General features: G+C 46.6%; 8 protein-coding genes across 8 annotated transcripts; 4 read left to right on the top strand and 4 right to left on the bottom strand.

The window, feature by feature from the left end:
- Positions 1-714: 714 nt before the first annotated feature.
- Positions 715-3,228, bottom strand: FOXG_18351 (uncharacterized protein; the record flags this gene model as incomplete). The annotated part of the gene is made up of 8 exons (XM_018398424.1): positions 715-1,252; positions 1,305-1,482; positions 1,534-1,689; positions 1,738-1,950; positions 2,009-2,141; positions 2,192-2,919; positions 3,006-3,088; positions 3,145-3,228. 8 exons carry the CDS (start codon positions 3,226-3,228, stop codon positions 800-802), a joined length of 2,028 nt encoding a protein of 675 aa, XP_018236226.1. The 3' UTR covers positions 715-799.
- Positions 3,229-4,109: 881 nt separating this feature from the next.
- FOXG_02593 (uncharacterized protein) lies at positions 4,110-5,653 on the top strand (the record flags this gene model as incomplete). Its single annotated transcript, XM_018380055.1, has 2 exons — positions 4,110-4,160; positions 4,214-5,653. The coding sequence occupies 2 exons, from the start codon at positions 4,110-4,112 to the stop codon at positions 5,651-5,653; spliced, it is 1,491 nt and encodes a 496-aa protein (XP_018236227.1).
- Positions 5,654-6,029: 376 nt separating this feature from the next.
- On the top strand, positions 6,030-8,835 carry FOXG_02594 (uncharacterized protein). The gene has a single exon (XM_018380056.1). It carries the CDS (start codon positions 6,114-6,116, stop codon positions 8,706-8,708), a length of 2,595 nt encoding a protein of 864 aa, XP_018236228.1. The 5' UTR covers positions 6,030-6,113; the 3' UTR covers positions 8,709-8,835.
- Positions 8,836-9,326: 491 nt separating this feature from the next.
- FOXG_02595 (uncharacterized protein) lies at positions 9,327-10,265 on the top strand (the record flags this gene model as incomplete). The annotated part of the gene is made up of 1 exon (XM_018380057.1): positions 9,327-10,265. The coding sequence occupies one exon, from the start codon at positions 9,327-9,329 to the stop codon at positions 10,263-10,265; it is 939 nt and encodes a 312-aa protein (XP_018236229.1).
- Positions 10,266-11,821: 1,556 nt separating this feature from the next.
- FOXG_18352 (uncharacterized protein) lies at positions 11,822-13,138 on the bottom strand (the record flags this gene model as incomplete). Its single annotated transcript, XM_018398425.1, has 1 exon — positions 11,822-13,138. The coding sequence occupies one exon, from the start codon at positions 13,136-13,138 to the stop codon at positions 11,822-11,824; it is 1,317 nt and encodes a 438-aa protein (XP_018236230.1).
- Positions 13,139-14,212: 1,074 nt separating this feature from the next.
- Positions 14,213-15,654, bottom strand: FOXG_18353 (uncharacterized protein; the record flags this gene model as incomplete). The annotated part of the gene is made up of 3 exons (XM_018398426.1): positions 14,213-14,847; positions 14,901-15,516; positions 15,616-15,654. 3 exons carry the CDS (start codon positions 15,652-15,654, stop codon positions 14,213-14,215), a joined length of 1,290 nt encoding a protein of 429 aa, XP_018236231.1.
- Positions 15,655-16,385: 731 nt separating this feature from the next.
- FOXG_18354 (uncharacterized protein) lies at positions 16,386-17,350 on the top strand (the record flags this gene model as incomplete). Its single annotated transcript, XM_018398427.1, has 5 exons — positions 16,386-16,453; positions 16,501-16,562; positions 16,619-16,820; positions 16,869-16,923; positions 16,973-17,350. The coding sequence occupies 5 exons, from the start codon at positions 16,386-16,388 to the stop codon at positions 17,348-17,350; spliced, it is 765 nt and encodes a 254-aa protein (XP_018236232.1).
- An 828-nt stretch (positions 17,351-18,178) lies between these two features.
- Positions 18,179-21,136, bottom strand: FOXG_02596 (uncharacterized protein; the record flags this gene model as incomplete). The annotated part of the gene is made up of 4 exons (XM_018380058.1): positions 18,179-18,238; positions 18,327-19,157; positions 19,214-19,565; positions 20,898-21,136. 4 exons carry the CDS (start codon positions 21,134-21,136, stop codon positions 18,179-18,181), a joined length of 1,482 nt encoding a protein of 493 aa, XP_018236233.1.
- Between the last annotated feature and the right edge of the window lie 58 nt (positions 21,137-21,194).

The raw sequence follows: 21,194 nt of genomic DNA on the forward strand, positions 1-21,194 counted from the left end.
CATCTCGTCTCCATAGGCAGACATGCTGTTTTGCATGTACTTCTGCACCAAGGGCATATTCTCCCGGTATGTTCCTGACCATAGGAAATTGGGATAGCCGGGCAACCAGACTTCGGAGAAGGCTATGAGAGATGCTCCATTCTGGCTGGCTTCGCTGATGAGTCGGATTGTCTTTTTGATACCGGCGACTTTGTCGAACCAGCATGGTTCAGCCTGGCAGATGGCGGCTTTCCATTGACGGATTGACATTTTGGTAAGAGTAGTGGAAGTAATAAGCAGAGGAATATCTGTTGTGATAGTACTTTGGATTTGTGAACGTTGAAGTATGTATGGTATAAACTTATATACTTATTGTCCTAACATTCATGACCTTTATACACAGCAATATCTAGGAGTCAAAATCATCTATGTTGCCCATTTTCTCGGGTAAGCATTATCCATGATAAAGTTCCCGTAGTGGCTGAGAACAGCCTAGTATTACCCCGCAGATTGGCAGACTTTAGTGATATGCAGGGCCTGCAACCACCACTGGTGACCTAGACCCGGCTAAGCATTATCCAGACCCAATCCCCTCACTAGGATTAATATAAGTTAGAACAGCCCCGAAAAGACACTGCACATGTTCACATGGGTTATCTGAACACGTACTCGCAACACGGCATCACTAGTTCGTTGACTCAAGAGATAAGGAACTGTACAAACTGTACTAGACTACGATAACCGATAATAACAGCTGACCTCTATACCCGAAGTAAATAATGGTTGACAAAGTCTGGCTGCCTATCCTTTAGTTGTTTCCTCAAGCAGCATCGCCTGGATATCCCGGTTCTGTAAACAATGTGCCAATCCATCCTTGATAGTCCAGACCTTCGCTAGTCATGAAAGGGATATCCATATCGAAGCAATGAGGGCCTTCTGCTGCCCAAAGCGAACTACTAGAGTCATCCTCCTCAAGTGCTTGTGTTGTACCAACGATAGCATCCCCATTGGCTTGTCCGCTTTCCCCTTTATTGATCCCAAGTGCACCGAATGCATCTTCACTGACTGACCATTCCCGAGCTAATTGGCGAATTGCAAACAGTGCACGCTGGCTCCAGGCCCAAGCAGTACTCATATCAGTGAGCGCTTCAGCTAATACTTTTAACGAAGCTATAGCGCGTTCACGGTCTTTTGCATCTGTAGAGGTTGTCTCGAGGAGAAGGATAATTGAAGCTGTGAAAGCACAGTGGATGGCTGAGATTGGTATTCGTCGCTGAGGCAAAAGTTAGCATTATGATATCAACGCGAGTGAAAGAGCTGCTTACCAAGGTATAGTGTTTGCTGTAAAGCTTAAAAATATTACTGATGGAATGTGAAGACTGACTGCACTCCTTGAGATGACTTGATCCGGTGCTGGGATGAAAGCTACCAGGGTCCAAAGTCCTTCGCTGCACTCCAACAAAGGGTCGATGCAGTAAGATTATAGCGACATGAATCTGGAGGCTTTAATGGTATTAGTGTCTGAGCGCTTCAAGGTGACATTGTAAGGCTTACTGAAGCAAGTAAACGTGAGGTAGTGTAGGGGCGAGCGGTGATGGCGAAAGACGAAGACAGCTAGGGAGGTTTATCTGGAACTCAATGATATCGACGTGCGTTTTGGTAACGAGCTCCATGATTCGAGACTTGACATGCTGGCTAACAGGTCTGTATCTTGAGAAAGTTTCAGTATTTGAGCCCTCTAATCAGGGAGTCACTTACATCTCATCCAGGGCTGACGATGTGACCCTAAATAGCTGAACTGTAGCGCGGACATTCGAGACTTGGTGGCTGCGTGGAAAGACGATAGGTTCACCGATTGGAGATTCAGAGTGCCAGGATTCGTACTCTGCATTATGTTCCATAGAAGGCAGCTTGGCAGATATTTCGTGTTCTTGGATAGTTGATGGTCGACCAAGTCCAATATTGAATAGCCTCAAGTGATCATGTTAGCTGTAGACCTCTCCCAGCAAGGAATAAGGAGGAGGCTCACTTATCTAAAACGTAGCATCCCCACCAAACAATAGTCCCGACTTCAGCTTCGTCTTTGGTTATATGTCCCGTATCAACCCAGTGGCTTCGGTCAAGATGAAGTCCAAGGTTAAAGGCCATTCTTGCTGCCATGCCTGTGATCTCGCTATTAGTGATTCAGACGTCTAGGTATCTTTTCTCTTACCGCAATACATCCATCCAAGAGCCTCTTTATCAGTAGCTATCTCGCGTAATCCAAGTAATGCTGTCGCCTGGACTGTCGTTACCTTCGGCGCCTGGCTCTCGTAAAACAGTATCATCTTGGCCTGCTCGGCCAACGGGTTCCCCGCCGTATTCTGGTCAAGAGGATCACTTCGAAGCTCAACGCGATCCGAGTACCGAGCTGCAAGCGCCAAGACGGCGGAAAGCAATAGCGGTGAGGCATATCGGCCGGATTGAGTAATGTACAGATCCTCGAGGAACAGTTCCTTGACGACAAGGTACTGCCAGGTGTTTTGCCAGCTCCAAAAGAGATCCAAGAGGTGATTCCGCAACTCGTCGGATACTTCGACTCGAAGATTCAGTTGGTCAAGTGTATCTGCGGCCTGTTTTTGCAATTCACGTGATGAGACCGTTGAGCTTGCTACGGGGCTGTTTTTCAGCAGTGAGAAGTTACTCCTGGAGCCGAAGTAATGGATTTGGCCATCTTCGCCGATGTTGAGGGCCCCGAGCCGATCGCTTATATCCCTGATTGGAGATCTGTAGCTCGAATCGTCAGGAATAGAATCCCCCTCTGAATTACTGTGAGACTCTTCAGTAGCGTTCAATGGGCCTCTATCCTGGGGTCCAGCGTCACTTTGGAACCGTTCGAGTTGCGCTTCCAATGTCCTAATCCTCTCCTGGAGCGCCTCGACATAACGTTTGCTTGGAGGCCTATAATACTCGTTAGATGCTTAGCGCTGTTTCATTGATTCTCCAGAATCGACGACTATTGATGTAGAGAGGCCAGATGAGTTTACTTTCGATTACTGTCCTGAGCTGTGTATTCACAGACCTCGCCGTTTGTATGACACGTCGAGCACGATGGACGTTGGCCATCACACTGAATCCATGTTTAGCGAAAGGGAAGTCCTCCCTACCAATTGAAATCAAGCTTACCTTGACCCGCTTGATGCGACATGTGCTGCAAGCTAAAGCTGATCGTTGCCTCGGCTTTCCAGAAACCGTCACCTGAGATCTCATGGTACAGACATTCCGGCACACGCAGAGATGGACAGAGCCTGGAACGGAGAGTCGAGCATTGGGGCGGGGTTATAGGCCACACGTGACGCAGTTTCGTGTTTCCCTTATCTGGTTTTACGCTTCACCAAGCTAACATAAATTCGACGCTAAAATCAGGACGGCTATACGATGGCAACGAAATCGGGGATTGAGCCATTGTGTTAGATGGCCCAGAAGAAGAAAAGATACATTGGGAAAGCCGTAAACTCGGTTTCATTAGTAGCTGTCGGCGATCTGAAAGATTTAAAGTAAGCATTGCAGATGACAGACACCGTGATTGAGAGGTTCCGGGTAGGGCATAGAGGATACATGGCTAAATCCAGCCGAGTATAGCCGCGTAGCCATGAGTTATGCTCACAGTAGACCGATAGATATACAGATAGTGCTAGTACCCAATTGCCGAATATAACCTTTGAAGGGCTTCAGATAGGCCTTCAAGGGCTAAGCAGCAATCCTGGTTAAGCATTACCCAGTATGTCTTCACATCAACAAGCGCCACCTTGAGATAAGCTTCATCCCCGCATATTAGCGTAACCAAGAGCGGAGTCCCATTTTGGAAGCTGATTGGTCATTTCTATCCGGGTAAGCATTATCCAGAGATGCTATCTGCTCTTGACCTCTTGTGGAATAGTACGTCCAGCAACTGATAGTCCCCCTTTGTTGAGCGCCAGTTAATCAACGTATTCACCTAGCTAAGATTGCAATAGTGTAGCATTAGACAAGCCATGGCAGTTGTAGGAGTATTTGAACCTTCTAATGCGCCCCTGAGGTTCAGAGGAGTTGCAAAATAACCATCTCGGTTATCGCTACTTCTTGCAAGAACTATCTTTCAACACTACGGCATGGCACTCATTAAGTTCCGCGGAAAACCGCTTGGTGGCTATAACATTCTAGTACGTCCTACTTCATTATGGCAGTGGACGAAATCTAATCTCTGTATCAACAGATCATCGCTTTTGCAACTTTTGGAAGTATCACCTACGGATACTGTTCGGCCATCATAGGGTCAACCCTCGGTCAACCATCCTTTCTCCATTACTTCGGTCTCGATACAGCCAGCAATGCAGCTGCTCTCATTGGCGCGATCAATGGACTCTTCCAAGGCGGTGGCCTCATCGGGACCTTGACCTTTGGAGCCGTTGCTGACAAGTTCGGTCGATGTAAGGCTATGTTCCTTGCAAGTGTACTCGCTATCATTGGCGGCGGCCTTCAAGCTGGTTCTGTCCACTTGTCAATGTACCTCGTCTCAAGGTTTCTGACAGGTCTTGCTATCGGCGGGCTCGTCATGCTTGTGCCTCTTTGGCAGAGTGAAGTTGCACCTCCTCATGCTCGTGGCCTCCTTGTTGGTCTTCACGGTGTTTCGATCTTGGTTGGATACTCATCATCGGCTTGGGTCGGATTCGGCTTTTACTTCGTGAATGCAGACGGAGCTCAGTGGCGCCCTCCTTTGGCTATACAGTGCTTGCCTCCCCTCATCCTCGCATGTGGTGTCTACTTCATTCCTGAGTCTCCCCGGTGGCTTATCGACAACGATCAGCACGAAAGAGCCGAGGCTGTTTTGCAGCGAATCTACGGAGACTCAAGCGATCCCGATAACCATGCAGCTAGGGCTGAATTTGCCCAGATTCGCGCTCAGGTGGAGCTTGAACGTCACTTGCCATCCTCTTGGGCATCCCTCTTCACGGTCCCCCATTATCGAAAACGAGCCTTGATTGGGTTTACCACTCTTCTCGCCGGCCAACTTACAGGAACGACCGTGATCAACAACTATGGTCCTTCTCTGTATGCAGCTCTGGGACATGGTGCTTCTGCTAGTCTCGCGCTCTCGGCTGGATGGTTGACCGAAGGACTTGTCTGCAATGCCATAAATGCCGTCCTTCTTGACTACGTTGGAAGGAAATGGCTGATGGTGACCGGTCTCATCGGCTGCGCCATTTCCCTTCTTGGTGTAAGCATCATGGTTGCTCTTTATGGGGGCACGACAAATAAAGGTGGCAATTCGGCTGGTGTCTTCTTCTTGTATCTGCACTTCACCTTCTATGCCACCTGCATGGATGCCTCGACTTATGTGTACGGCTCTGAGATCTGGCCTACCCATCTTCGAGGGAAGGGATTTGCGATATCCTGTGCCGGTCTTTTCGTTGGCTCTCTTACTCTTCTCGAGGCTGCACCGACTGCGTTCCAAACCATTGGTTGGAGGTTTTATCTAATCATGATGGCATTCACACTTATTTGTGCCATCATATTCGCCTTGTTCTTCCCTGAGACTAAGGGAATGACCCTGGAGGAGATTTCAGCTCTCTTCGATGATGAAGTTGCTATCGAGGCATCGAGTGATACTAAGGCCTTATCTATTAACAGCGACAAGGACAAGGTAAAGGTTTAGCATTATGTGTACCGGAATCTCTCATGTAATTATAATCGGGCTTGAGATATATTTCTTTCGATTATCTTGCATTTTAATCTGTTAAAATATCTCTGAATAATTCGATACCTATGTATAATCGCGCACCGCAGTTCTTGATAGCCCCCAAAACAGAGTTTCACAGTTATTTGTTGCACCGCGGCTAGCACGGATCTACATATTACCGCTTTAGTTAGCTGCTAGTGGAGATATGGGTACTTCACCTACCAATGTAAGACTGCACACGTATGATCATCAATCATGTTCTGGCGGATAAATCCCCGACTGGTTAATCCACTTTCGGCGTAACCCCCATAGTCAGAACATAAGTTGTAGGTTCCCCGCATCGACTGTCCGACTTTATTCAGAGGAAACACTTTGTTGGACATCTAGAAACCTTCATTGATTGTTCTCACCAAATATCTCTTCTCCCGCAGTGATTATGTTCCGTCAAATCCACTTGGAAAAAGGCTGGAAGTTCAAGCAAGCCAGTTCTCGGAACGATGGCACTGCTTCATCCTTTCTACCTGTCGCCCAGTTTCCAACTGTCGCTCATATTGATCTTTTGCATCACGAGTTGATCCCCGACCCCTATATCGACATCAATGAACTGAAGTGTCTTTGGGTCAATGATGCGGACTGGACATATCGTACCGAGGAGATCTCTCCAGTCGATCTGAAACCGTCTGAAAAGGCAGAGCTTGTCTTTGAGGGCCTTGATACAGTAGTTGACGTGTATCTGAACGATTCGCATATCTTGTTTAGCAACAATATGCATAGGTCTCATCGTGTTGACGTTACCGATACGCTGCGGGGTAGAGAGAAACCATCTGTTCTTGAGCTGAGGTTCAGAGCTGCCCCAGCATACGGTCGTTCGGAACGTGAGCGCATTGGATACAAGACAACAAAGTTTGGAAGAGGTGTCAACTTTGGCGGGTCTGAGAGACTGTTTGTCAGGAAAGCACAGTATCATTGGGGTTGGGACTGGGGACCGGCCATCAACACTTGCGGTCCCTGGAAGCCTATATATTTAGATGTCTACGAGTCACGAATCTGTGATCTCCGGGTCACCCAAGACGTTGCCCCAGATCTCTCTTCTGTGGACATCAAAGTCGAAGCGCACTTGGAGGGTCACAACAGTATCAATGAGGTTCAGGTTCAGTTACTGGACGTTGAAACAGGGGCCATTGTGGTTGATGATAAAGCATCGAAATCGACTAAAGGGGCTCTATCCTTCACGATTAAGCTCAACAAACCGAAGCTGTGGTACCCGTTCTTGTATGGAGAGCAAAGCCTCTATCTCCTCCAGGTCAGCATTCCGAATCATACTGTGAGTAGAAAGTTGGGTATCAGACGGTTGCGCCTACTGCAACACCCACTCAAGGATCAGCCAGGCACTTCATTCATCTTTGAAGTCAACAACATTTGTCTCTTCAGTGGCGGTTCATGTTGGATACCCGCGGATTTCATGCTGCCGCGAGTGTCCAAGGAAACGTACGAGAAATGGATCACTCTTGCCAAGGCAGGAAATCAGTCTATGATTCGTGTCTGGGGAGGTGGGATTGTTGAGAGCGATGACTTTTATGATATATGTGACCGTGAAGGCATCATGGTCTGGCAAGACTTCTTATACGCATGCGGCAACTACCCTGGTTCGCCAGATTTCGTTGCTAATGTCAAGATCGAAGCGGAGCAACAAGTACAGCGTGTTGGTCACCATCCCTCTCTTGTCCTGTGGTGCGGGAATAATGAGGATTACATGTGTGCAGACGGAGATCGTTGCTGGGAGGTTGACTACAGTGACACGACTGGTCCATGGGATAAGACCACATTTCCAGCACGCGAGATTTATGAACGCACTCTCCCTTCCGTCATCAAAGCATCAGGCACTGATGTCCCGTATTGGATTAGCTCTCCTTATGGTGGAAGCTTCTCCAACGACACAACGGTTGGTGACACACATTGTTGGGATGTCTGGCATGGCAAGCTATCACCATACCAGGACTACAAGGCCTACACGTCCCGCTTTATCTCGGAATTTGGCTTCGAGTCAGCTCCCAGTCTCCAGACTCTTCACCGAGCTATCACGTCTCCCAAAGAGCGCCATGGACAGTCGAGGACTTTTGACGTCCACGATAAAGGTCCCGGTCATCAAAGACGGTACCCAATGTACATGGGTGAGAACTATCGCTTTCGAATGAATCCTCTCAGGGATTTCGTATACTGCACGCAGTTCCTTCAAGCCGAGGCGATGGCGTATGCTTATAACTGTTGGCGACGTGAGTTCCGAGGGCCTGGGGAAGAGAACTGCGCTGGCGTCTTGGTCTGGCAGCTAAACGACATCTGGCCTGGTATTAGCTGGGCCCTCGTTGATGTTGACATGAATCCCAAACCAGCATACTACATCACTAAGCGAGCATTGGACAAGATGGTTGTTGGAATGGAACGAGTTGTCACCGAGAAGCCGCCTTATATCACCACTGGTTATCTCGATAAGAAGCACAAGGTCGACATCTGGGCTGTCAATGGCCATCTCCATGAGATGAGAGTCACGTTGGAGGTGAAGGCATTTGATATCCAAAGTGGAAAGTCAATCGGATGGACACGCTCGGACGAGTCGAAGGAATATGCTTTAAAAGGAAACCGTTCAACTGAACTTTTGGCTGGGTTGGAGATTCCAAACCCAGATGAAACAGTGTTGGTTGCATATCTACGAGACATCTCATCTGGAGAACAAGTGGCAAGATGGGTGAGCTGGCCGGAGCCTCTCAAGTATGTGCACATGTCTTCTGATCTGAAGATCACTACGGAAATAGTGGACGATGGATCAGCAGTCATTGTGAGAGCCAATGCACCGGTTAAAGGAGTTGTGTTAAGTGCATCGGGCAGAGATGGCAAGAACCTGGTCTTTGACAACAACTTCATCGATCTGGTGCCAGACGAAGAGGTAAGAATCGGGGTCACGGGCCTTGTGGGGGATCGTATTGATGTTAGGTTTCTTTACGACTGGGAACTCGAACCGGGATTTGAGTTGTAATGCTACCTCGTTGGGGTACATTATTGGGCGTCCATTACAATGCCTGATCATACCACGTCGATGGGATTGGCTAGCAAGAGTAACATAGGGTCCAATACCAATACGACCTCTTTTCCCTTCTCATATAAAACTTATCTTGTGCAGTGTTCCGTCAAGTAATCGGCAGTACCGTTGCTTAAAAAGCACATGGGTTAGTAATTTGTGCATATTTTAAAGCGCAATGCTCATGGTGGAAAGCAAGGCTTTAATAACCTACAGCTTATACTCTTCCCGTGTATTGATCCAATTTACCAATTTCAAGGCTTCATAGTGGAAGATAAGCTTTGAGCTACAGGTCTTAGCCGCAAAAGGTACAGTGGCGGTCAGGTAACCTAATAATCTAGTACCTCACTAAAAGTGTAGCGCTAGGCAAACGACAGGGCACTCCTTGATGGGATCATCGATTCAGAAAATCTGGCGGTCTGAGCAGATCGAATGTTTCTCGAAAACGCAGAGACCTCAAAAACAAATTGTCTCATTAGCAACCAAGCTGTCCTTTTACTCATCAAATAAATCTCGATTACCTGGGAGAATATGCACACCAACTCTCTTCTACTGCGAAAACACTACTCGTCCACAATGGTCCAAGCAAAACTCCGAGGCTGCTGTGATGGCTGCACCAAAAGCAAGCTCAAATGCAGCGGTGAGATGCCCTCTTGTCAAAGATGTCGGATACGAAGCCTGGACTGCGTATACAGCAAGGCTCGCCGCGCTGGGCGTCCACGCCTCAAGCCCAAGCCAAGTAAAGCATCGATCGTTTGTTCTGTTGACCGGGAACCACGAATCGATCTCACCAGCTACAGCGACCAACCTTTTAATGGTGTTCAGTGCTCAAAGAGCGAGCTGGTTCTGCCATCACTTCCAGATCTTGTACATTATTCACCAGACTCTCAAGATATCTCAGTTTTGATGCAAGATCCTTGGGCTTCAACGTCACGTCTCGGCTCAGATGTCACACAGCCCTCAAGCGTCTGCGACTTTGATGACTTGATGCTGCAGGATATGCTGTTGAATAACCCTGAGGGCTTTGGCTCGGCATCTGCTATGACTCTGAAACAAGAGTGGAGTCAAGACAACACTCTATTTCACGATGGCTTAGACGATACATGTCCAGGACATGGTGCAACTAGCGAGAGGCCACCCGGCCATACCTCCTCAAGCCCATCAGGGTTTTATAAAGTCACAATCCAGAATACAGACGATACCAATAGCTATTTGACAGAAGTCGATATGGAGATCAATGCCATCATGGCCACAATCACGGATATCGCCAAACGACCAATCGGATCATATCACCTCGACGACCACCCATGTGTAACCTCTTGGCCACAGCTACTAAGCAAAGCCCAACTACTCATGTATATCGCTGGGTCAAAAAGCTCATTTTCCTTACGTCTGGATGCAGTGCTGCAAGTCTCATGGACTGCCGAGCAGGTACAAAAGCGAATTTCGGAATGTCCGACCTGCATGTCTCGAGGCATGGAGTTATCTAGCATGCTTGCTTTGCTGTATGACTAGGTCTCATCACGGATTGCAGGCGCTCTTGAGAATCCTGCCGCTATCCAGTGTTGTTGTTTGACGATCGGCAACTCAACCCTGACAGGGCAGAACGGCATTATCGGCGTATATGAGCTCGTCAAATGCAGGATAACGAGAGCGATTCATGTGATACAGAGCATAAACAACACAAATTCTTCCATAGGGGAAGGGGGCCCGAGTCGGCTATATCCAGTGGCCCGACTTATGCTCGAAGTGGCTAAGAGTCGATTAGAAGCTATTTCGGGAACGATAGACCTTTTAGAAAGCGAGCAGTACTGCAGTATATAGGGGTAAAGTAAAGTCTGGTAGTTTAGTGGATGGCGTTCTTTTAGACAGAATTTGATGGTCTGTTGTTTCTTGTCAGAACGTAAATGCACCTATAACAAAACGACCTAAATGGAACAGATATATTCATCGGTTGCCCTTAGTATGTTTTGGTCTCCTCTATAGTGTAAGATGTGTCTCGAAGTGTTCCATACGCTCTGAGAATTATGAGAAATGTAAAGATGTTCTTGCTACCATAATCTTCACACGGTCCATTGCCAGTTCTATTTCCTGGTCAAATCGCTGAGGGTGGTGAACAGAGCCTATTGTCCCGGACCTGCGCTTCATACCAATCCACCGAAGATTCTGTCCAATTCTTATAGCTGCGTCTCTGATAAGCCTTCTTGCGATGACTGTACTCTCACTATCATCGAGGATAAGACTTCCGAATACGAATTTTTCTTTTGTGGATTCCTCAGGCGCCTTCGGGCTATCATCTGACCGGTCAGACGATAGGCAGCTGTTGTCAGGTGTTTGAGTCCTTGTCGCTGGGGTATAGACTCGTTGTTCTGCTTCGAGGAGCAGCAGAATGTCTTTCAAAGCCAAGAGCGCATTTTCGATTGTCCGGGCATCGTTTGAACATTGAGCACATGCTCGAATTGCAACCAATAATGTCGTTATTTGTGTATTGAGATTCATAACAGAACCAAGACTGCTCTTCTCAGACCGAGGGTGGTCAATTGCGGGAAAAGAAGTGCCGCTGTGGCATATGCAGGCTGGTTCGTTGGACCTTTTTTGCTGGTACTTAAACATCAGGCTACAAGGTTGCTTGTTTGTTGGCCAGAGCTTTGACGATGTTTACAAAGGTGAATAAGAGCAATTCTCCCACAAGATGCGGTATTTATTATTGCAAGAGATAAATCACATAAGTAAAATCCAGCTTAGATAAAATTGATCAACACGACAGGCATGAAAAGTTTTGCTTTTATAGATAGCACTTTGACTTGATAGTGACAGGGCTGTCTCGCTTCGTTTGATTGAGCCCATCATTATCGTTGCCCTCTTGCCGGAAGCCTGTCTGACTCAGTTGGCTCGGTAATGGAGACCCGGCAATTACACAAACTTCAGAGCTAGTTAAATTTTAGCCAGGTACTCCCAGCCATCCCAGAATTAGTAAAAGTATGATAATCTATTTATAAACTATATAACACTTCTGAAAGAAGTGGAAAGATCTATATGCAATAATATCTATAAACTAAATAAACGCAGATTTATCTCGTCCACCACTTTTGGCTCTTCAAAGTCAGAATTCCAAAAACTGAGGTCCAACTCAAAACCCCCAACTGAAACATCCCCGCAAGCCAGGAAAGAACCAAGCGCCACACCAGCCTACCACTTGTGTGATAGATTTGTAGCCCGCCAACATCAGAAACATATTCCGTATCTTTTTCTCGAAGGGCATCTGGAATAAGCATGAAGCTCCTCCAAACTGTCAGGATCGAGATCTCCAATAATATCCAAAGCGCATGTCTGGGGTATAGAATCACACATCTCAGCAACGTGTAGGTGATCAAGAGCATCAGTGGCCCTTTCAGCCAGATGCATGCCACGTTGATAAATGGATATATGCTTCCTGTACCGTCTTTTGTGATGAATGGCTTGTCTTCCTGTTTTTCCTTGTCCACGAATTCCAAGGACTGAACGCGTCTTGGCCGCATTGCAAGCCATAGTCTCAATGTCTTCTGCACTGTTAAAGCCGGATATCCCATGCAGAGAAAGGTATAGTTTGTACGTTCCCATCGAGAAAACATCAACAACGCCTTTTCAAGAGTTTCAGGAGCCATTGTATGAACAACGGCGTTACTCTGATAAACCGTTCTCCAACCGTCGCAGAGAATGCGGTATGCTAGCTCCATATCTTCGCCATGCTTCAGAGGTGAGCCAAGGAAGGTGCTTGCACATAGCCTGTCGATATGAGATTGCACTGCATCTGCACGAAATGCCGAGAAGGCCCCCGGGAGAATCGTGACAAACCCCTCAGCTGATAGTGCGGAGCGAGGCAGGTTACCGATATGGTCGAAGACGATGTCAAGTAGACGCGGCAAAAGGCTCCTGAATGAGAAAATGCTGTGGCTCGAGATGTTCAAGACAGCCAGATGTCCAGCTACAGCACCGATCGAAGGATCCCTCATCAGAGGGCTCACGATGTTGCGAAGTGCACCCTTCTCCACGACGCTATCTGAGTCAAGGGAGATGATGATACTTCCGAGTGCAGTAGCGAATCCCGACTGAATGGCTTTCCTCTTGCCCATGTTTACGGCATGTTGTAAGAGTCGAAGTGTTATGCCGCAAATGGAGACTGAGCCTGCAGCCTTGTTTACATGTTCCCATGTATCATCAGTAGAGCCATCATCGATAACAATCAACTCAATCCTGTCTTTAGGATAGTCTGAGAGTTCGATAGACTTGATTGAGTTTTTAACGAACTCGGACTCGTTGTAGACTGGTATAACGATGCTGATGAAGGGTAGCTTGTCATCTTTTGAGGGAGGTTGCACAGGCTCATATCTGATCCATCGCCAGACCATGTGCACGTACTCGATCTTATAGAAGACAGCGATAAGTTGAAGTATTATTGCGGGCAGCCCAATAAATATCGGAGGTGGACTTGGCCATGGTATAAAGGATAGTAGAAGCAATCCAAATATGTTCAAGATGCCAAACAAAAGGCGAAGTTGAGAGTCTGTCATTTCCAAATGTTACTTCTCTAGTTTCAATTTAAAGGCATAGACAATGAGCCGAACTGGATCTAGAATGATTGAGCCCTGAAGCTAAAGGAGTGGCAGTAAACGTTGATTTTGTTGCATTTAGCCTGTGGCAAAAATTGCCCGAGCGTTTGGTAAGTTTACTGGTGAAGCTTAAACTTTGTGAAGTCTATCAGTTACTCGAACGACTTTACCGTCGGGTCTTTTTCCATTGGTCCCGAAAAGATAGTGAATGTAAAAAAGTGTTGAGATCAAATGTCATAGCCTTCATAGGCTCGCCTCAAGTTGAGAATTTGCCGAGGCCCTACTTAGCCATCGGGCTGCCCGCTCTAATGTAACGTAGAAAGAGGAGCTCGGAATACGACGCAAAGGTCCATCGGTCTGGTCTCTATGAAGCCGATGGAAACTTCGTGACAAGGTCTTGGCTATCGAGCTCAATACGAGGACTATACACTCATGCAGGAGTTTCACACCGCTTCTTTCAGTGAGCACGTCTTTGCAAGCCGAAACCAACTCTCATAATAATCATGTTTAGGGACATGACTGATATCATTCACATAATAGGCGGTGACAAAGAAGGGTGCGAATTTACTGGATCAACGTAGGCTTTCGTTAGGTTGTTGAGTCCAACAGCCCAAAATAGTTACAAGTGTTCCTTCAAGCTTGTGGATGACACCAATGCCGAAAACCACTTAATTTCTTACAGCTACATGAATAATATCACCCAGGAAGCAATCAAAGGCAGATTCAAAGTAGTTATACATATTCATGTATATACATATATACATTTCGCTCAGATTCGAATCATTTTGCATGCATGTGATTAATATTGCTCTATCCAGGTACCACAAGAGTATGCAACACCAACTATACAAAACATGCATGCTTCAAACTGCATTAGACAAGCGACGAGCCCTTGATTTCCTCCTGTCGTATGTAGGCAACAAATTGAGAGGTGAACCGTTCAGCTGCTGTGTCAACGTATCTCGTCCATATCTCAGCAAGTCCGTATAAAATCCCCAGCCAAGCCGGTAGGCAGAATAGTAGCCACGTATTACCTGCGTATTCAAGCTTTGGAGACGCGCCTTCTGGTTGCTGAATCTGTAGATTGGGTGGTAGAGCAGTTCCATACATCATCCATGTGAGTAACCATCTTAGTAGCGTGCCATGGAGAAGGTACACCGCGAAGGATCGCTTCCCAAGCCATACCAAGACACGGTGGGATAGAATGTCCGTATACCCAGGGAGTAGGGCTCCGCCAATTGTTAAAAGGCAGAACCCGAAGGAAGATGCAAATTTCGGAAATTCGGAGTCCTTGGGGACAATTGCTGATAGGATCTGATCTTGCCAGCGCGACCAAGAAACCAGTTCAATGCGGCTTTCAGGGAACGATGCGATGAAGAGGCCGACTCCCACAGACAAGAAACCGAGAAAAGGGATGTACCGAGACTTGCTCCATGAGATGCGCTGAGACACTCGAGAGTTGTGTAAATCATTCATGAAGACACCCCACCAGAATTGCATAAAATACGCTACAGATTTGTCAGCCATGTCCGCAGCAGCGCATTTGAAGAAGACTACTTACGTCTCCCGCAAGCCCAAAGGTAGGCCCATAGTAGTAACGACGAACCCATTCTGAACTTTACCTGCACCTTTGCAGTCGCAGTGATGAACAGTAGCACGAAGATTCCGCCTTTGAAGAGTTCGAAGAGCGTGCCCTGGTGAACGTCGTACTTATTCCCAGCTCCGGTCCAGGTGTTGAAGATATTGATAAAAAGCCGTCTGACTGCTAAAGATATCGGTAACTTGTCTTGGACTGTTTGTGTCAGATAATAGCTATTGGTCATCTTTGCAGCCTGGAAGAGGCCCAGTTGTGTCGCAGTCCATGCCAAAGCTGTTGCGATGGCACTTGGATATAATAGTCGTGGAAGCCGCCGAAGCGCAGACTTGGAAACGCAACTCCAGCCTGCTTCATAATTGCCCCGTCGAAAGAGCGCCAACGGCTTCAACGCACATACATAGCCTGTGACGTAGATGAATATGATGACACCCAGTCGGCCTTGGATCATGATCCGAAGAAAAGGAAGTTGGAGTAGTCTTGGTCTCAATCCTTCGCCAGAGACTGGAGAGTAGAGATCAAGATCAAAGGCACGTGTAACATGGGCGATCCAAACCAGCGTTGACGCGATGCCACGGAGTCCCTAGATACCGGTTAGCTGGGTAGTCATAATATCACGCTCAGCAAACAAAGCTGCTTGATACGCTGTCTATAATTTTCTCGGCTTTATTAATTAACATACCTCAATCCACTGGATGTGTCCTTCTTGTCTGGAAGTCATATTTACTTAATAATGCATATGAAATAAGGAGATACAGAATCCTACTACCGCCCTGTTACTGGTATAATGTTAGGTTATATGAGAAATCAATTGTCTACAGACGACAGCCACCATTTAACGGGAAACGTCCCGATTCTCCTACTATCAGTCACTCGATGTAAGTTCTTTGGTGATGAGGCGGCTACTTGGTCAATTTGCCCGAGAGGATATCCTAGTTGTCTCTACCAAATTCTCCACATGGGATTGCCGCTATGTTACCTTGGAAAAATATTGCCCGAGAGCCAAAGTTAAAGGTTTACCAAACGTCACTTCTTGTTACATTGCTACCAGGAACTGGGTTCATGCACGGACAAGCACACGTTTCTTACTCCACTACTTAGCGTTTGGTAGTCTGAACTCCGGGCGCTCGTACAGACATCAAGGCAATGATGTGACAAAGGTGACATCGGGACTACCGGACTGGTGTGATATTGAAAGCTTGTCTTCGAGCGGTGAAAGATGTTCTCTTACAGCAGGTACCGAAGCGTTGCCGTGAGCCGAGTGACGCTACCTCGGGTGGAATGCTCGGAAGATTGTATGCCACTTGCAAGGCGAAGATCTACAGCAGGTCTTGTGACTACAGATTTATACAGAGGTAGGTATGCTAGTACAATTCGTATCCTGAAATTTTGCTAGACTCTTTTCGCCTTTAGTTTTCTCATCTACTCACGTCACAAAAGCCAACTCAAGCCATGTCCAGCTTACAACCAGCTCATAAAGGGATCTTGATTCTATTCGGAATCGCCCTAGTTTTCTTCTAGTAAGGTGCTCAGACTCGTGAGTCTGGGAGTTTCTAATCTTTTCCAGCTTCCAGAAAAGCTCATACTATGGCTCATCCTTTACCTTGAACCAACGCACAAAGGTACACAGTAAGTCAAACTTAGCGCGTGTCGCAACAATGAAAGCCCTCGATTAATCTATGTAGGACGATGTGTTACACCACGAACCATCGCCCTCACATATGATGATAATCCCAATGAGGGGATATACGACCTCCTGTCGCTCTTGAAGAGCTATAACGCAACAGCGACATTCTTTCCAAATGCTCCGCACCATTACAATACGTTGAAACTGGATAAATACATCCATGATGCACATGCAGCTGGGCATCAAATTGGAATCCATACGTCAGTTTCACTAAGACCTGTGCAGTTTGTTAGGCTAATGCTCCTCAGGTGGGACCATATCAACCTAGATAATGTTGGCCACAAAGAAGCTTTGGATAATATTGTAAGCTATTTATATCGTACCCTTATTCTTGGTTGCTAACAGCTCGCAGGAGAAGATGAATGCATGGTTGCATGATGTAATTGGGGTGCGATCCAGTTTCGTCAGGCCCCCCTATGGCGCATGTGAAATTGACTGCAGGATGGCCTTGACTGGTGGTGGGTATACCATTATACAGTGGAATATGGACACATTAGACTGGATCTTCGGAACAGACGACAAGTTTGAGTCCAGCGTTGAGATTATCAAGCATTGGGTAGGCAATCAGCCTGAAATCGACAAGGACGACTATGCAGGACCTATAGTCTTGATGCATGGCCGATACCATCCAAGCGCCACAGTCGTAACACAATATCTATTAGATCTCTTTACCTCTAAGGGTTTCAAATTTGTGTCAATTTCGGAATGTCTGGGCTTTGATAGAAATTAGATTAATAGAATTGTCTCTCCTGGATGTTTGACATCACGGTGGGAACATATTATAATATCTAGTGATCTGCCAACTAACTTATATTCCATTCAAGAGCCATCATGGCAGTACGTTCATTCCGTCTGCTTCCCATGGGATGCCACAAGAAGGGGGCAAGTCTTCGGACTGGATCTTCGGCAAGTTCTAGGCAGGACTCCAGCCGCAGCATGCACGCGCTGGACCATGGTACAACGTAGAGTCAAATAAGTTTCCACCTATCTCCTAAGAGATCATAAGACGCCAATCCATAACCCGCCCCACCCTAACCCTGTCATTACGCAAGTACAAGCAGGGTACAAATACCTTTAATTTTCAACCTTTTATAGTCAAACTGCTATATAATTAATAAATACATCCCTAGATCCTTGTTAAAGATATAATAATATTATAACCTTTGCAGTAATATTATATTTACCTTATAATTTTCTTACTGCCTAATTAAAAGTTTTTAACTTAGTCTTTTAGAATTAATTAAAAGATGATTAAAATATTAAATACTAATCTTTTAATATAAATGCATTATTATATACTTTTATTTATCTTTTATAGACTTATTTATTATTATTAATTTTTATATATTTTAATTATTGTTTTCTACTCGACTCTTAAATTTAATAAAGATGTTCACCATCCCTCCAACCCTATCCCTACTTGCATTACAGATAAACTCGCCATCTAAGCTTTCTCTGAGAGTCCAAAATGACATAGGTGTCGACAATTTGGTCCAATACTCGAGGGACAGTTGCCCAAACACCTCAGAATTGTGTGACTCATCAATCAGAAGTAGGATTATGGCAGACGGTCTCCAAGCTCTGCAAACAACATGTACATGACCTGGACCTCGCGAAACTACCGGCACATCACTTGTCAGCGCGGCTCCGTGATTCGTCGTCTAGTAGCCAAGGGATAAACGAGATTAATGAATTAGAAGTCTTACCGTATCAGGATCTGTGAATACCCCAATTTGATCAGCATGATCAATAGTCGCGTTGGCCCCTAAATTCCAATAAATTCCCTTAAGATTAGCAGGAGCAGCTGCGGCGAGCGGGGCCGTAAAACTTCCATGATTCACGGGTCCGGTACTCGGGCCATCCATCGATCTGGTATTAACAATGCCATCGTTGTGCTGGAACTCCTGTAATGCAATACCTGGCAACGTGGTGCCTCGCCCTCCCATGGCGTAGGCAGGGTACATTATAAGTGGGAGCATGTCTTGCCGGGGTATTTGTGAGCCGGGTCGGGGAATTTGAGAGAAGTACTGCATAATCTGGAGGTGGCGGTTTGCCACGTCGGTGATCCATGTCAATGCCGCATAAAGTGACGGAAGGACTCCGAGCCGAGTTCCAAGTGGTTGAAACGGAGCTGCAACACGTCCCCATACCCCTAGCGGATTCCAGACTTGATTTAATGGAAATAATGCCAGGAAACCATTGATATCTTGAGTTGTAAGAGTATCCTTCGGGAATGGGCGAGTTGCACAGAAAGACATAGTGAAGTAATAGATATTGGGTGAAGGAGTGGGGGCGAATGCGTTAAGGTTGCTTACTCCTGGAATACTGTTATCGTAGAGTCCATTATGTAGCCCAGTCCACCATGCGGTAATGTCGGGGGCGATCCGCGCACGCATTTGGCTGTAGGTCTCTCCTGGGTTACGGAAAAACCCCCAGTGATCAAGGTGGAGGTCGTAAATCCTATCTTGCCTCGGTTCGTATGAGCACGATGTAATGAAATCTATAAGTGGATCTAAGCCACGAGGGGGAAGAATATCCTGCTAAGGGCTTAGTTGCTATCTAGCATCGATAATATCCTAACCGGATAACTTACATTCACGACGTCTGTCACAGTTGTGCCTTTATGGGGTGTACCTAGAGTGACCACGGATTTGACCCAGCTCCGACGGTCAACGCCCAGAAATTGTGGAAAGTTGGGACCTTTCGCTCCAGATAATAGCTCGATCAGATATCTGATAGTTGTGCCACCCTGCGAATGACAGATAAAGTTGACCCTATTTGTAGCACTCCATTGCCAGCCGGCTGGAAGTGGGCCGTAAACCACTGATCGGGGGGTTTGAGCGTCCCTAAGCAACAGCGGATACGGGGATGGATGCCCAAGTCCGAAATCTACTGGAACAAAAGCCCCAGGTGCCCCGGGTGGCGTCCCGGGTAGGGCAAATCCACTATTCAAGTTAGCCTCAAGATTTCCGCGGCAGTATAGAGGTATATTACCCTGGACTAGTGAGCTGAGCGAAGATCTCACAAGCCCGTTCTCTGTTGGTAGAGATCGGTCCAATTCGAACCACAATGACGACGTAGCCCAGTTGAGACAAAATCAACGGGAGATTCTCGAATCCGCCGAAATAATTCACCGTTCCTAGGAGGGGCCGTCCCCATCCACTGAATCCAGGAACTTATAAAACATTGCGTTAGTCATACTATATCTCCTTTGAATATTGTTGGATGGATATTACCTAAAACTATTGGGCAGTCCCTTTTGAGCGGTCCTGGTAACATGGACCGAATATTAATAACTTCATTCTGCAATTTGAGGATACCCTCATTTTCAGGGTCAACAGTATGCATTGTCGGATCCATCTTGATAAGAGTAATGGCTCGGTGTCTCTTTAGGCGGTGATGCGCTTAGTAGATTGTGTTCTCCTTGGCTTGAGGGTTCCTTTGCCTATAATGCCTCTATTAACTGAAGTTGGGTTCTTTATAAATGCAGCATGTGGCTAGAGGTTAGCGCACTTCCATGTGGCCCTGTCCTGCTAAGTCGTGGACAGCTGGCCTAATTATATGCCTGAAAAAAGGCCACTATGTGCCCTTAATAGAGGAAAGTATCCCGAACGCCAATAAGATAATAAATGTCCTCAACGTGGGTTTGAATGATAGAAGCTTGATTCGAAAATTCGTCATTGTGGCTTGCAATACGAAACAATGAAACTGTCCGTATCCTTGAACTGCTCGGCAAACTCCGCCGACTTATCTATGCAAGCATTGATTAGACGTCAGCCACTACAACGTTGTGCTTACACATCTGCAGAGTTGGCGCTAGTCGAGCTTGGATTTGGCCTCTTGATCTCAACACGAAGAATGGGATATAAGGATTGGCAATTGGAAAAATAATAGTAGGAGATGATTTGAAGAACGTGGCCATTAGTCAGAGGATGCACAACGCAGCCGACGAGGATTGGGCTATTCTCTCCTTAGACATTAATTAAATCTAAAGTGGTTTGCGTTAAATGGGCGCAAGTTATCGGATATTGAATCTAAGGACGGTAAGTGCCGTGATATATTCCTCTTAATTAAGATAGGCCTAAATATACCTGCATAATATAAGTTGTCACCACAGCCTCCCGGGCTTTCACTCCCTGGAGTGGTATCTACCATTTTAAACTTGCCATCTAGGCCTATTAACTCCTTCAAGTCAGTCCCTGCAATCGTGTTGGTCGCCGAAGCAACTAACCCGTCGCGATGCGTGATAAGAATGTCAATCAGCTCCTATCACATACCCAGTAAGACTACCTAGTAGCCCACCAATGACGTTGCCCACCACCGGGGCAGGAGTGCCGAGTAAACGACCAAGCCATGTTCCAACCGCAGCTATCGCACCAGCTAACCCAGCTTTCTCAGCTATCTCCGCCTCGATCGCCTGCCCTGCTTTCTCGCCCGCAATTTGCGCCCCTTTTGTAGCAAGATCCCATCCCATCGATTCGACTTTGCTCTTGACACCTGAATCTCCACTATTCATAATCATATATACAAACAGAGCGATCTCCTCGTCTGCCAACGGGATATTCTCAAGTACA

The sequence above is a fragment of the Fusarium oxysporum genome, chromosome 5 (assembly GCF_000149955.1).
Source record: "Fusarium oxysporum f. sp. lycopersici 4287 chromosome 5, whole genome shotgun sequence".
NCBI classification, from domain to species: Eukaryota; Fungi; Ascomycota; class Sordariomycetes; order Hypocreales; family Nectriaceae; genus Fusarium; species Fusarium oxysporum.

Bases quoted from the DNA above. Each gene is read 5' to 3' on its own strand.
- FOXG_02594 (XM_018380056.1), top strand. From the start codon at position 6,114: ATGTTCCGTCAAATCCACTTGGAAAAAGGCTGGAAGTTCAAGCAAGCC.